This window comes from Terrapene carolina, unplaced genomic scaffold (genome assembly GCF_002925995.2).
Source record: "Terrapene carolina triunguis isolate 2854851 unplaced genomic scaffold, T_m_triunguis-2.0 Scaffold88, whole genome shotgun sequence".
Classification (NCBI taxonomy): Eukaryota; Metazoa; Chordata; order Testudines; family Emydidae; genus Terrapene; species Terrapene triunguis.
In genome coordinates, this window is record NW_020664439.1 from 5,424,548 (window position 1) to 5,440,606 (window position 16,059).

A 16,059-nucleotide genomic window follows, 5' to 3' on the forward strand; every position below is an offset into this window, starting at 1 on the left:
ACACTGGCCACGGCCACCCAGTGCCTGTCTGGGGGCTTTTCCTGACCCATTCCCAGGGCAACCCGAAGGTCACTCAGGAGCAGCGGCCCCGCTGGAGAACACCTGGCTGCGGCCCAGGCCCCAGCGGGCAGGGGAGAGCTGGGGCCGGGCTCGATCTGCCCTAAGCCACAGGCCGGCTGGGGGCTGGTAGCGGCTCAGCTACGCCCGGCCCAGGCGCCACGGCTCCCATTGGAGCCCCGCGGAGGCCGCCCCGCCCCTTCGCCGCCGTCCGCCTGCGCGGCTCCCCCCCCTCGGAGTGACGGGCAGCCGGAGCCGAGCCGAGCCGAGCAGGTCGCTGGGCCGATGGCGGCGCTCGCTGCGGCGGCTGCTGCACAGGGCGGCCGGGGGCCGCGCTGAGCGCTCGGGGCCGGGCGGGGCGAGCAGCGGACCCCGGTAGGCGGCGAGGCTGCGGCGCGGGGCTGGGGTAGCAGGGCGAGGGGACAATGCGGGGGCGGCCGCATGGCTCGGGGGCAGCAGGCGGGGCCTGCCCGGCGCCCTGGCCCCCGTGCAGGCTCTGCAGGGGCAATAGCCCCCGGGTCGCTGTCCTGCACCAGGGGGCGCCCCGGCTCCCGCCCCTTCTTGCCCTGGGGCTGGAGCAGAGCTAGCTCCCCCCTGAGTCTGGGTCGGACGCGGGTCGGGTCCCTGAACGGACAGGGGGGTTGCGGTACGTGCAGCTGGGGGGATGTGCGAGCCCTTGGGCACCCCATGCCGCCCCGCAGCCAGGAGACACAAAAGTGGCACGTTTGCCTCCTCAACGGGCGACGTGAGTGGCGAGGGAGGGTCATGCCCTGTTTGCAAGTAGCCATGTTCTCCCCAAATCCAGGGGTCCGGGTAACCTCGTGGGGCCCTCGCTCTTTCCACATAAAGATCACCTAAGAATTTTTTTCCCTTTCTCACTTCAAATTCAGGTCTTGTCTACCCTGCAACCTCTAAAGGCACCTGGAAGACTAGTGGTAACACAAATCACAGTTGAAAGCTGAGGAATTGAAAGAAAATAACTTTTATTCTGACTGTTTAAAACGGCTTTTGTTAATGTCCGTTTAACTGCGGCAACAAAGGGGACATCTGTTCGAGATTCAACACTCCACTCCTTGAAAAAGGGCAGAGAGTTTAAAATCAACATTGGACACCTCCCACACGTTCCCTAGCAAAGCCAGGGGAAACCAGACTTTACATTCCTGCTATCTCAAAGGTAAAAAATAAAAGCACATGCAAAATGTTTCTCAACTGTACCTGATTGTGAAAGGGCACTCATTTTAGACTTAGTTACAGCTGACACAAGCATACATGCTGTCCTATCATTTTTTCCTGTAGATTTAATTTCAGATTTCTAAAGGCTTGTTTACATGGGAAACTTTTCTAGTTATACAAGTATAACTCACCTTGTGAACTCTCTTATTCTGGAATGAGAATGGCTTTTTGGGGCTTAGTTTAAGCCCCATCCAAAGCAACATAAGTGAAACTGGAAAAAAGCATTCTCATTCTGGAATAAAAGTATCAAATTAGAGAGTTATACTTGTATATCTGAGGTGGCTTAAATTCACCCTTCCCCCCCACACCTGTATAACTCTCCTAGCTTTTTCTACTGTGTTGCTCTTTTTTGATCTTTGTTGCTTATTTGGACCTCAGCAGATTCACAATTATGCTTGCCCAGTTTGTTGATACCAAAGAATGAATCAATTTGCGTTGAACAAATTACTGTATAATAATTAAGTGATAAAGAAAGGGGATGACAACTGACATGCTGATGAGAATCCTAGCTTTACTAGAATTGGGTATTAATCAGTTAATGCAGACAAATTCGGATCTTCTTTAAACACTGAAGAAGGAGACACTCCGGTGATAAGGGGTTGGATGATTCAGAGGACTAGAAACAGGATTTGGTGCCTTCACTTTAGTTGGTAGCGAACATCCCTCACTAGCTTGTGGGAGAAAAGTTGGTGGTCTCAGATTACGTCTGACTGGGCAAATGTCCCTATTGCAAGTCCATGACAACTGGCTTCTTTGTTAGCAGTCTTGGCAAAGGTGCCAAGAAAAAAATAGCATGGAAAGTGAGCTCCACTCTCACCTGTAAAGATGTTCCCTCCAGGTGAGGGATGAGCTATCTTGAATTGCTGTAGCTGTTCAGTGGCAAGATAGATAGCGTCCGCTTTCTGGCCTGCCATCTCAGTATAAAATTTACTTTTAAAAGGCATTACTGCCTGTGTTTGTAGAGAGAAACAAATCTGGAGCTGCACTCTTGGATTGTATAGCAGTGCGTAACAAAATTGGAACAGGAACGATGCAGAGTTTTGGGACCAGCTGAGCAGTTTGATAAATCACAACTAGGAGCAATAAGGGAAACAGCCATTCAAAACATAGCCTTTCCTCTCTTACTGTTTGTAGGGCAGACTTCCCCTATTAAATCATGTGGCTTTAGAGGCCTGAAGTCAGTTCGAGTGTCAATGGGATTCTTTTTTTCTCCTCTCAGCGAAGCAGTCAAACTACCATGTCTGGAATCAAGAGAGTGATTGAGGAGAAGGACCCGGACTATGAGGAGATTTCAGTCACACATCCAAATAAACGTCACAAAGCAGCAGAACAGTCAGGTAGGAACTGCCTGTCATGGAATCTTATGGAAGATAAAACTCTCCATATACTGTACCCTATGGAAAACTGCAGGCATTGAGCTCTATTAGCTGAGCAGACGAACTAGCATTACATTAGAGTTATAGTGACTACAGATGATAAGGAAGCAAGTAATGAATGCACAGAATCTGGGAGAATTCTTCTGTCGGCTTAGTGCTATCTGTACTGGGGCTTATGTCGGCTTTGCTACATCTCTGAGGGGTGTATATTTTTTTGCACCACTGAGTGATGTAGCTAGATTGACCTAAGTTTTAGGTGTAGACCAGGCCTAAGTAAAGAAACAAGGCAGTGCTGACAGACAATGCATAAGCTCACAGGATGTAATTGGGTAGCAAACCATAGCTGGGAAGAGAAGGTTGTTGCCAATGTTTAGAGGTCTGACTCTTGCAGAAGGGGAGACAGATGATCATAATTTTGGGCAGGTGAAGCCAATGAAGTGAAACTTGGAGAAGCAGAGTAGGGGAGAGAGACTTGGGAGAAAGAGGCAGACAGGGAAGGAAGGTAAAATTGATGGAGGAAAGCTGGATGGATGGAAGAATACAGTGGAGAGTAGAGAGGAAGCAACAGGGTGAATGGGTTTTCATTCAGCACAATGGAAAATGCTCAATTTGGGAACAATCCTATTGCCTGGCAGCTCTGGACAAGTTGAAGTGTTCTCTGGGCAGGTGAATGTCACAGGATGTGGAGTGGGCTGAGCGGCATCAGGCATAGCAGCTCTGAGCTGCTAGTGGGAGGGCAGGGGATCAGAAGGGATGAGTGGAAGTAGAGCAGAAGGAACAGAACTGTCTCTGGGATATGAGGAAGCTAAGGAGCTGGAGCAGAGCAACAGAACTGAGCTGCCGGGAGGGGGGGAAGATGTTGACAGCTATATAAGTAATGCCTTGGAGGTGAGACTAGGGGGAAGTGCACTACTGGGCATGCCTGAGGCAGAGATTTAGTTTGAATGTACTTGTCAGGTCTGGTCTACTTTGTTAAACTGGTGCAAACCCCTGTGTGGACAGTCTCCTAAATCTATTTAAGCCTGGCTTATATTGATTTTTAGCTTAATTTGGTAAGCAATCAGTGTCAGTTGAAGTCAGTTCAGGAATGTTTGTGTGCCCTGGGTTAACTAAGTTGGGTTTTAAATGGATTTACATTAAACTAGTGCAGCTTTGAATGTAGACAAAGTTTGAATGTTCTGATCCGAAGTTTGGGTGAGTGGGAGGAGGAGAGATTGATCTGGACTTTCAGCTACTGTCAGTTAACTTGAACCCAGTTACTTTTCCCGAAAAGGTAGTTTAATTTTCCAGCCAGGCAAGAGTGCCATGTTCCGTTTGTAACATATTGCAGAAACTGAGTTGTGGGCTGATGTAGCTGGAGTTAAGGGCACCTGTAAGGAGATCACAACAGCCCAATTTGTGGGCACTGTATTTCCTTGATGGACTCAATCACCATTGTGGCTGAAGTCTCTAACTTTCAGTTTCAAGGAGAGTAACTCTTAGTATTTGAGGCTTTGCAAAAATTAGATGATGCTATGCTGGGACTTGCATTAATGAAAGACTACGCTGCCCTTTATATCCAAAGTTAAATTACTTTGACATGGATGTCTTACTGTGATACCGAGCATCTGATGCCATACTAGAGATTAAGGTGTTTGAGTGGGTCTCTGGCTTCACAGTGAACTATTGTTCTAACTGATCATTGGGCAGTAGTGAGTAAAACTTCACCAGTTTCTTTTTGTGAAACATGTCCGTTAAACTGCAGTTCAATCAGTTCCATTTGCAGAGAGGCAGGGATATTATCCACATTAGCAACAAAAGGATTTTCAAATAGTCGAACATCACTTGTGTGTGACTTGAATTCGGAAAATCTGGCCTCAAAATTCTCATCCAGGACGTCCAGTAATTTTACCATTCGGGCACACGGAACCGGAACACTGTTTTCATCGTGACTAAGTTTTTCACAGGAAGGAAAGTGAGATAGTGTTCCTCTCTCTGAGTGTTGTCACAAGAGTTTTGGTTTTGCTTGAAAGGCTTTCACATCTGAGTATAATGGGAAACAAGCCTTTTTTACCTTGCAATTTCAAATTGAGATAATTCAAATGGCTTGTTAAATCTTTTAGAGTTGCCAAATCCCACAACTACACTGGATCTGAGAGTTCAGATACATTTTTAGACTTTTCATTCCTGAAAATACTGATTTCATTCTGCAAGGTGAAGAAAAGTTTGAGCATATTTCCATGATTAAGCCAATGTACCTCACTATAGTATATCACATCCTCGTATTCTGAATCAGTTTTCTTCAGGAATGTTTGAAATGAGCAGTGATTCAACCCAGGTGCTCTAATCGAGTTTACAATGGCCACCATGGTTGTCATTACATTTTCCAAGTTCAGAAGTTTTCCACACAGAGCATCATGGTGAATAATACAATGCAACACCATTGTCCTTTCAGCGTTACACTAATCACCAGCCTTATACACGAGCCCAATCAGTCCAATCTTGTGGCTTACCATGTTCTTAGTGCTGTCCATTGTTATTGCAGCAAATTGATTCCAAGACAGACCAAGTTCCCTAATAGTATGGGCAAATCTCCAAAACAAGTCTTCACCAGTAGTTTTCCCATGAAGTGTCTGGAGCGCCACAAACTCCTCAGTGACTTGAAATGCCTTGTCTATTCCACGAATGAAAATTAGCACCGTCAGTAATGTCATTGCTTTCATCCAAAGCCATTGAAAAAAATCTCACAATTTTGGATTTTCTCACAGAGCCGTTCTTTTAAATCTTCACCAATATCTTCTATTCTTCAAGTAAAAATCGGGCGAGACAGACTTACCGCTTCAATAAGGTTCCTTTTGTCAGGACACATTTCCTCCATAACCACATTCATACAATTTTTTATGAACTCCCTGTCAGAAAAAGATTTACATTTAGGGCCCAGTAAATACACAATATGGTAGCTTGCCTTCACTGCTGCTGCTTTTTCTTCTTCTTGTATTCTTAGCATTTGCTGTAAACTTCCAATCTCTTTTTTCAAAGACATGATCTTTGCAGTCCGTGGTGCATCATACTTTTCCCTGTGTTTTGTGTCATAGTGTCTCTTGATGTTATATTCCTTCCACACGGCAACTGTTTGTTTATAAATGAGACATAATAATTTGCCTTGATGAGGACAAAAAAGAATTGATTGGTCCACTTACCTTGAAAAACATGACATTCAATGTTCACTGTCCGTTTTTTTTGTTGGAGGCATTTTCACTCATCATCTGCATTTACCTGCCAATCAAAAGTATTGCATCTGTGGCAGACTACAGCTAACCTGTGCATGTCTGAAGGTGTCTTCCTGAATTTTTATAGCAACAATCACTAAAGAAGTATATGTTTAAGTGGTCTGGTTAGTCTACAGCTGAGCTGTGAACGCAGAGTGTTGTTATTTACAGGCTTGTGCTTATATGAAACATGACACTTTTTTTTATTAAACCCATTCTTTATTGCATTTTTTGATACTTCCTTGTGTAAACTAAAATGATATATACACGACAAGAAATGCTAATAAATCAGCCCTTACTATATTATGTTGAAGCAGGCCATGGGCCTTATGAAATGTTCTGGTGGGCCGAAGGTTGGGCACCCCTGCTGTTTATCATAGTAGGATACAGCCTTCCCTTTCCCATCTATAGACTTCCTTTTTGGTGTGTGTGTGGTTCTGCCCCCTCATCCTCTCTGTATTGTGTTTGCATATTGATGCATATGTTTGTTGTATTCTAATGGCTATGTTGCAGTGTGGGTGGCATTTTTTTCTCTTTTAATATTTACTTCTTTTCAGATCTAATAGTAAACAATGTCTCATGACTGGTCTCCCACCTCAGTGCTTACAAGAATAAAAAAAACCTTGTAAAAACCAACTTATATACCTATTTTAAGAGAAATTATGTTCTGGTGCAGACCAGAAATAAAAACAAATTGGCACTCAGTGCTAGAGATCCCTTCCATTGTGTTGTGCTCAGTTACCGTAACCTTTATTTTTCCTTCTTTAACATTTCTTTTCACGTAGAACCTTTAGGATTGAACTACCCTTTTATTTTAATGTGCTTTTTTGAACAGCTCGAGATGCTGCTGTACAGAAGATTGAGACAATTATTAAAGAGCAGTTTGCTGTTGAAATGAAGAATAAGGAACATGAGATTGAAGTCATAGATCAGGTATAAAGGTCTCTCTCTTAAAAAGAGAGAAGTTAGAGGATCAGGAAGTATTGAAAAGTGCTGCAATTGCAGTACTTTATAATACAGTTTCTCTTCTTTTTATAGCGCCTGCTTGAGGCAAGGAGGATGATGGATAAGCTTCGTGCCTGCATTGTGGCTAACTATTATGCTTCTGCTGGTCTCCTTAAAGTTGGAGAGGTAAAAATTTATTTTTGGAACAATAAGACTGGAGAATATTTGCAAAGTTAGACTGCATAGTTTAGCCGCTGTGTAGCTTTCCTGTTTTGCTTTTGTGGTACAGTCGTAAATGCTTGAAAGCTGAACTGCAAAACAAACGTGGTAACTGAATTGCACACAACTTGTGCTGCCACAAAACGGGCTGCAGGGGCATTCAGCACAGACAGATTTTAACTACGTCGTTAAATTCTTTCATTCCAGAAACGCTGTTGCCTCCTCTCCCTGAAAAACCATCACCACCCTTGTTTTATTTTCTGAAATTTAGTGTCTTTTCTACAGTGCTCATCACCACTGTATTAGTACACAGGACTTCTCAACGATTAATGAATTTATCTGTGCAGCACTCTTTAGAGTAGGACAGTATTATCCCATTTTACAGATGAGAACTGAGGTAGAAGAGGGATTAATGATTTATCCAAGGTCACACAGGGAATCTGGGAGACTTGGGAACAGAAACCCAGATCTCCTGAGTCCCAGTCAGTGCCTTAACTTCAAAACCATCCTTCCTTTCACACATGGAGCCCACTGTTTTTATGACTTCACAGAATAATACCTGCAGTGAACCAGGGAGTACCAAGGAGATGTAATAAATGGGAGAAAATGAATTTAGAAACAGCTAGTTAAAACCCATGCTATGTGCTCCTATGGTCTAGCAAGTTGGAGTGTCAGGACATGTGCCTGGGTTTAACTCAAGTTTTGTTTTTGACTTGCAGTTCACCTTTAAATTGCTAATATTTTGATCTGAGTTCTAATAAAGAATGGAACTGCTGTGTCAAACTTCAGGCATGTGGATGGAAGCCATGGGTTTGCCTTACCTGCCTAGAGAATACCCAGATGCATGGTTCTACTCAGCAGGGGTTTCTTGTGTTACACTAGTATCCTATTAGCACTTTCACAAGGCTTTTTAAAGTTTTCTTTTTAAAATCTTAACTTGCTTTTTGCCTCTTCAAACACATGTTGGTCAACTGGTATGGACAGAGAATTTGGTGGTGATGGGAGGAATGTTTTTTCTGGATTTCTGTGTTGACTATTCTTAATGACTGAGCTACTTCTGATCTTCAAGTGCTCCCTCTAGTACCACAGGAAGGCACATTAGCAAGGGGTTTGTACTGTCCCCCTCCTGCTTTCTGTACCTGCTCTATCAGTTTCTGTATCTGCTCTATCAGATGGAGAGTTCCCCCTCCCCCCCAATTTATCTGTGAGTCTTACATGCTTCACACATATTACGTTCACTTCAAAAGTTGCTCTTATTCTTAAGAAATCTTCACAGAAGTACAGCTATTGTCCCTGTTTTTTTCTACAGCTTTTGAGTTTGTGCTGGGTGCTGAAGTTCGGGTACATTTCTGATTGAATTCGAGTTTTGTTCAACGGGTCTAATTTGCATGTTGGCTAGACCAAAGCTCCTTTAATTTTACAAGGCTGATAGATTTTTTTTGCCATCCATGCAATGTTTTTAAGTAAGGGTTAATACCAGTTTGGTTTTATCGGCAGCTACCATAGTTTCACTTTCATGTCTAGTAAAGTGTGTCAGTCTGTTGTAGTTTAATTCATTGTGTTCACTTTTTAAATACCTATGAACTTCCAGCAAGTTGTGTTTACAAGATGCTTGATCTGCTGTAATTTAAAAACAAAACCCAGCTTTTCTGACCATGTGAACTTACTGCAGTACAGATAGGTTTTGAAGTTTATAATTAAATATGGTTTCAGTTATTTACTTAACTTTTTTTCCTGAAAATTAGTATAATCTGTTTGATTAGAGGAGAACAAACAAAATGGGTTTTTGGTTATTTGCTCTTTTGATGCACAGAGAAGGCCCAAAAGTTTTTTCATGGAATATTTGATGGGTAACTGGAGAAATAGTAGGATTATTACATCGCAAATACCAAGGAAGTCAAAGCTCAGGATTCAGGAGGGGAAGAGATTGCCAGTCAGAGGCAATTTCTACACTTGCACTTTTGTCTGTGTAACTTAGTTGCTCAGAGGAGTGAATAAAACACCCTTCGGAGCGACATAAGTTACAGTGACAGAAGCACCAGTGTGGACAGTCCTCTGTTGGCAGGAGTTATCTCTCCCACCGACATAGCTACTGATGCTCTTTGGAGGTGGTTTAATTGTGTCGACGGGAGAGATCTCACCCATCGACATACAGCGGCTACACGAACGCTCTTACAGCTGCATCGGTATAGCTGTGTCGCTGTAAACTCGCTAGTGTAGACATGGCCAGACTGTCTAAAAAGTTTGTTTTAATTAGTGAGTATTTGAGGGAAGTGATTATTCCCCTCTATTCGGCACTGGTGAGGCTACATCTGGAGTATTGCGTCCAGTTTTGGTCCCCCCACTACAGAAGGGATGTGGACAAATTGGAGAGAGAGTCCAGCGGAGGGCAACGAAAATGTTTAGGGGGCTGGGGCACATGACTTATGAGGAGAGGCTGAGGGAACTGGGCTTGTTTAGTCTGCAGAAATGAAGAGTGAAGAGGCATTTGATAGCAGCCTTCAACTATCTGAAGGAGGGTTCCAAAGAGGATAGAGCTCGGCTGTTCTCAGTGGTGGCAGATGACAGAACAAGAAGCAATGGTCTCAAGTTGCAGTGGGGGAGATCTAGGTTGGATATTAGGAAACACTGTTTCATTAAGAGGGTGGTGAAGCACTGGAATGGGTTACCTAGGGAGGTGGTGGAATCTCCGTCCTTAGAGGTTTTTAAGGCCCAGCTTGACAAAGCCCTGGCTGGGATGATTTAGTTGGTGTTGGTCCTGCTTTGAGCAGGGGGTTGGACTAGATGACCTCCTGAGGTCTCTTCCAAACCTAATATTCTATGATTCTATTTAACGCAATTACCTAACAAACAGTTGGGAGGAAAGAGCTTTATTAGCCATGGGATTTTTCGAAAACATTGCCCTTACGCACTGTGGAAAATCCTATCCCCCAAAGATTCAAAACCCCCACCTCTTCAGTTCAGGGCTGAGAAAGTTATTACTCCAGTTCTCTCTCTCTTCGAAGGAGACCTCCTTGATGAGGCAGATTTATATGCTTAAAGTTAAATGCAAGCAGGAAAAAACCTCCTAGGCTGCCTTTATACATAATAATAAAGCCAAAAGAGGGGCATTAACCCATTGTTGTCCTTTGCAGGTCACCTATAAAGGGACTCTGTTAAGGAAGGTAGGTCTAAGATGAGATCTAGTATGCCTGGTTTGGTTTGCAGGCATGAGCAAGCATGTGACTCGTGACCCCCTGGTTACATTCCGTGAGCAGGCAGGGCACTGATGCATGCAGCTTGTCTCTTAGTCGTTTGCAGAATGCCAGTTGTATGAAAAATAGGAGTCTAATGCATTTAAATACCCTGCCTGACCACAGGAATTGAGCAGCATACACGGTGTGACGTTACCACCTGTGTTATGAGAAAGTACATGCCTGCAAGCCTAAAGAAGCCAGTCTTGGTTTAATGTCATCCTGCAAAGTAGTCTGGGTAAGTTGCAGTGCTCAGTTCAGGGACCAGATAGATATTTTTTTTTATTTTTTTATTTTTATTTTTTTTTGGGACCAAGGCATCTGTAGTGTTGGAGAAGGTTATTTTGGCCCTCTTTCCTTGAGCATTAGTCAGTTTTTCAGTATCTGTGGTGCATGCTTTACCTGTGATTAAATATTGGTTCTTTGTTTCTTTATGCTGATATTCTGCTCTTATTTTCTGGCCTAGGCCCAGTTTTATTTGAGCTGGAAAAAATAATGGATCTGCCTGGACTTTATTATTGCAGGGAGCCAAGACATGTGACTCTATGGTTTTTAATCATCCTTCAATCAAGAAGTTCTTGGAATCGCCATCCAGATCCTCATCTCCTGCTAATCATGGATCAGAAACGCCATCTGCTAACCATTCAGAAAGCGACTCATTATCTCAGCACAATGACTTCCTCCTGGAGAAAGACAATGGCAATCTGGACATGGAAGAGCGATTGGCAAACAACCTGGATCAGAGACCAAGCAGAAATACTGGAAGGGTAAGGTAAAGCTGAAAAGGCGGGTGGGCGGAAGGACAGAAGGTGTGTGTGGTCCCTGAAATTCCTTCCCAACTACCGGGGGTGCCTGTGCCAGCGTCAGCAGGGGAGCAGAGTGAGGAGTATATTTTTCTCAACCCTGCTCTCTGGGAATATGTCTACATTGCAATAAAAACCCATGGCTGGCTTGGGTCAGCTGACAGGTTGGCAGGCTGCAGGGCTATAAACTTGCAGTGTAGATGCTGGGACAGGAGCCCGGGTCTCGGTGCCCAGGCTTCTTCCCAAATGTCTATACTGCAATTTTATAGCCCTGCAGCTCGAGCCCTCTGAGCCTGCGTCAGCTGACCTGAGCGCTGACACTCAGTAGGGAAGATTTTTTTATCATGGTGTAGACATACCCTGGGGGTCCTTCCATGCCCCACCAGCAACTTGTTCTGTTGCCTTTAGCTGATCGTGCAGACTCACTGAGGATAGGGCTTCACTGTAGAGTTAACTCGAGTTAACTCCTCTCAAGTTAGTCTAGTTCCAGTGAGAGAGGCCTCGCTGCAAAATAATGCTTGAACTGCGCAGAGTGATCGGATTGGCAGCTAATAAGTTAGACCAGTGGTTCTCAACCGGGGTACATGTCCCCTGGGGGTACTCAAAGATCTTCCATGGGGTACCCAACTCATCTAGATGGTGTTTCGCAACCTGGGGGTTACAGCCCCCACAGGGGTCGAGGGCTGGGTTTAAGGGAGGTCACAAGTGCAGGGCCAGCAATAGGGGTGGCAAGCAGGTAATTGACCCACGAGGCCCCAGGGTTGCATGCCAGAGAGGGCCCCGTGAAGCTAAGTCACATGCTTCAGCCCTGCTGCCTGGGTTCAGGCTTCAGACAAGGTTCACAAGTGAAAAACAGGCTCAAGTATCACATTGAAATGTAAGTACAATATTCATATTCCAAATCAATTTATTTTATAATTATATGGTAAAAACAGGAAAGTCAGCAATTTTTCAGTAATAGTGTGGTTGTGATGCTTTTGTATTTTTATGTCTGATTTTTATAAGCAAATAGTTTTTAATTGAGGTGAAACTTGGGGTATGCAAGACAAATCAGCCTCCTTGAAGGGGTACAGTAGTCTGGAAAGGTTGAGAACCACTGAGTTAGGCTACAGATCCAGTTAGCACATGTTCTCTAAGGCAGGGGTTTGCAACCTTTTTCTTTCTGATACCCCCCCACATCATGCTATAAAAACTCCAGAGCCCAGCGGGGAACGGGGGGCTCTGGGCCGGGGTGGGGAGGAGCTCAGGCATAGGTCTAGTTTGACTTTTATTTTGGGTGGGCACAGGCCAGTGGGGATCGAGCCAGCTCCGCATGGCAGGATATGTGGAGAGAGCGCCACCTCCACCCCCGACTCACCTCAGCAGGTCACCTACCAGTCTTGGTTGGGGGTGGGGCTGCAACCAATATTTATAACTCAAAGGTGGGGGGCTCAGCTCAAAAAGTTTGAAAACAGCTCAGGGTGCAGGGAGAGGGGTACCTAAGGGCGGTGTGCAGGCACAGGGGTAGCTCAGGAGTAGGGAGGGGATAGCTAGGGGCGGTGTGTAGGCACAGGGGTAGCTCAGGAGTAGGGAGGGGATAGCTAGGGGCTGTATGCGGGCAAGGGGATAGCTCAGGGGGCAGGGAGAGGAGTCAGCCAATTTGATTTAAAAGCACCATCACACTCAAGCTAGAAGGTTTGTTTGTGAACGGAACTCAAGTTAGTGGCAACACTTGAGTTAACTGTGCAGTGAAGACAAGCCCTGAGAGGGAGGGGGAAGTTTGTGGCTCCCAGCAGTGTTGTATCCAAGTGAGCATCCAAGTTGTCTTGCCAGTCGGTGGCTTTCTGTTGGCACATTGCTGGGACCCTCATTGTTTTGGTCGTGTCTGTCAGTGGTGCAGCTGCCTGGCTGCTAGTTGCTATGGGAATTTCATCACTTACAGCAATTCTGAAGACTTCATCTACTGTATCTGAGGTTTGGTCTGCTCAGCACCCCCTTCAGATAATATGATACTAACTGGCAGGGGGTCTTCATTGATTAAACCATCCTGAAGGTGTTAAAGCAAAATCATCTCCTTCCCTCAGGAAGGGAGGGAAGGGGGAAAAAGCTCCCTTTCCTATAACAAGCACTAATTGTTCCCTGTTTTCAATGTGGTCAGTTGTCAGCTCACTTCCTTCAGAGGAATAGAAACAAATTAATTCCCTTGCTTCTGGGGTTGCAAGTTAACAAATTAACTCTTCTCTGAACAGTAGCAAACGGTCCCTTCTCCTCCAGAGAAACAGATTCCTCGTAAGCAGCCCCAGTTAACAGCCCTGCACAGGAGAAAGGGGAATCTTCTTGTTTGTACCCAGCTGCTCCTCTAGGAAGTCATAATTAGCCTAACTTGCCATCCATTTCCTTTCTGGCTGCAGCCAGAATGCTGCCAGCAGGGTGGGATCTGTTTTTTTCCCACTGTTCCCAGGAAAATGTTCAACTCTTTTATAAATTCCTGGACTTAAGCTTATGAAGAATCAATAGCATCTTTTCACCTGAGGATCTCGCAGCCCTTTTTCAAATAAGAACTAAGACTTACACCATACCTGCGAAGCAGGCAGTACTTATTACTGCACCCATTTTACAGAAGGGATTTCTCAGACTTGCTCAGTGCCTCACAATGAATTGGTTGCATAGCTGGCAAAGAAACTTAGGAGTCTTGATTCCTGGTATTCCCCTCTCCCACTCCCCGGCCCTAACCATTGCACAGCATTGCCTAAACCAAGGCATGATGGTTTAATAACATATAGACTAATAGAAATGATCCAGATCCACCAGAAGAGTCATGTAAAGAGTCTCTCCATTTCCAGCAGGAAAAAAATCAGAGCCATGTAGTTACTATTATAGCAGAATCTCATTAATCCATACCAGTGATGGGTTGACCCATTGAAGATAATTGAATTCTGCAGTTTGGCGAGTAGCAGTAACCAGTGATGGAAATAACTGATTCTGTATTGCACATGAAGTTGAATAATGCCCAGTGGAATGGAGTAGTATGCTGAGCATGCAGGGAGGCAGACCAGCACCACCAGCAGGGCCCCAGCCCTGTTTTGGAGAGTTACTGACTGCCAGAGAGTAGCCAGATGGTGACTGAGTGCCCCCCAATTAGGCTGCAGTAAGCCCCTTACTTTCCATGACAGGATCTCTGGGATCACTGGTCTGTTTTCCAGTAAACTCAGCACAGAATCCATTTTTATTGCAGACATGTGGTTTGTCAGATTACTGAAGACCCTACCACAGCGGTTCTCAACAGGGGAGCCCGTGAGCCCTTTCAAGGGGGCTGTGGGGCCCTGCGGCTAAAACCCAGAGTCTGATCCCCAGCACGTCCCACAGGGCTGAAGCCAGGAGCAGCGGGGCTGGAACCTCGGTGCTCCCCACAGAGCAGAAGCTCTGAGCCCATGGGCAGAGTTGGGAGGCATGGGGATGTTTCTCTCCCCCGCCCCCCCCAAAAAAGAAAACACTGCAAGAGCAGGGCAGCTCCACACACATTTCCCCCCCGCTCCCCTCCACCTCCTTCTCTCTCTGTCCCCTGGCCAGGTCGGAGGCAGGAAGCCAGAGCCGGGCAGTGTGGGATAGCTGCTGCTCTGGCTGGGTGCCATGGAGCAGGCAGCTGCGGCATTCCCTTGTCTCCTGTTACTGCTGGTGCAGGGGGTTGAAGCTGTTCCTCAGCTCCCAGCCCCCTTTGCTCACGCAGCCAGTAAGAGCCACAGGCGTGGAGGACCTGTGGTTGGGAGAGCCCTCGGGGAGCAGGGACCACAAGAGAGCCCTCCCGGCACACAGCCCCTAGCTACGCCCCCCCCCCCTGCACCCTGAGCTACTCCCCTGCACCCTGAGCTACCCCTCTGCCCACACACAGCACCTGGCTACACCTCTCCATGCACCCTGAGCTACCCCCCTGCCCACACACAGTCCCTAGCTACCCCTCTCCCTGCACCCTGAACTGTTTTCAGACTTTTTAAACTGAGTCCCCCACCTTTGAGTTATAGATTTTGGTTGTGTTTCCCTCTTCCTTCCCCAACCCCCCCACAAAAAAAACCCACCCAGACTGGTAGGTGGCCTGAGGTGAGTCGGGGTGGAAGTGGCACTCTCTCCACGTACCCTGCCATGCGGAGCTTGCTCGATCCCTGCTGGCCCGTGCCCACCCAAAATAAAAGTCAAACTACACCTATGCCTGAGCTCCCCACCCTGGCCCAGAGCCCCAAGTCCCCCCCCCTCCCCTGCTGGGCCCTGGAGTTTTTATAGCATGTTGTGGGAGGCCTCAGAAAGAAAAAGGTTGAGAGCCCCTGCCCTACCATATTCTCAGGGCAACATTTTCAGCCAGTCAGAGCCCAGAAAAGTATCTCTAGTCCCTTTGCAAATGACACCGAAGCACATACTGGTCCTGGACCTGATTACAGTCTTACCTTCTCGTGTAGATTTGTCCTTCAGTTAATAAAAGATTGGTACAAGGTCACTTGGGTTGTTTATGTTATACCTGATGATTGCTGCATATTGACTGGCTTTATCTGGATGTTGGTACTCTGTTGTTATTGACCATCATTCTAAGTGGGGGGAGGCCAAATTCTTCCACCAGACATATATCTGGCACTTCCATTGAAGTAATTGTAGAGGCCCTGGGGGGCAGAATTTGGTTCTAGGGATCAGGGCTAAGATTTTAAAAAACAGCTAGTGATTTTTGGATGCCCAAGTTGGAACTCCTGAAAGGGGCTTGATTTTCAGACACCAGGTGCTCAGCACTTTCTGAAAATCAAGTATCTTTAAGGTATCTTGAGGTGGCCATCCAAATTAATTAATTGCTATTATAAAATATTGGCCCAGACCAATTGTGTATGTCAGTTAACTGGACCCCGGCTTTGCCATAGTTTATTTGCTGTATACATACATTACTTGAAAATGGGCAGTTAGCAATTTGAGTGTGTCTGTTTTAGAATGA

The 16,059-nt window shown here is 45.7% G+C and overlaps 1 protein-coding gene across 1 annotated transcript in view; it reads left to right on the forward strand.

The window, feature by feature from the left end:
- Positions 1–325: 325 nt before the first annotated feature.
- Positions 326–16,059, forward strand: part of YEATS2 (YEATS domain containing 2) — a 72,850-nt gene continuing 57,116 nt past the window's right edge. Inside the window, exons 1-6 of the mRNA XM_024216801.3 lie at positions 326–432; positions 948–1,231; positions 2,510–2,627; positions 6,750–6,847; positions 6,953–7,045; positions 10,836–11,078. Coding sequence (XP_024072569.1) covers positions 2,528–2,627; positions 6,750–6,847; positions 6,953–7,045; positions 10,836–11,078 — 534 coding nt within the window. The 5' untranslated portion in view covers positions 326–432; positions 948–1,231; positions 2,510–2,527. The remainder of the gene's footprint in view (positions 433–947; positions 1,232–2,509; positions 2,628–6,749; positions 6,848–6,952; positions 7,046–10,835; positions 11,079–16,059) is intronic.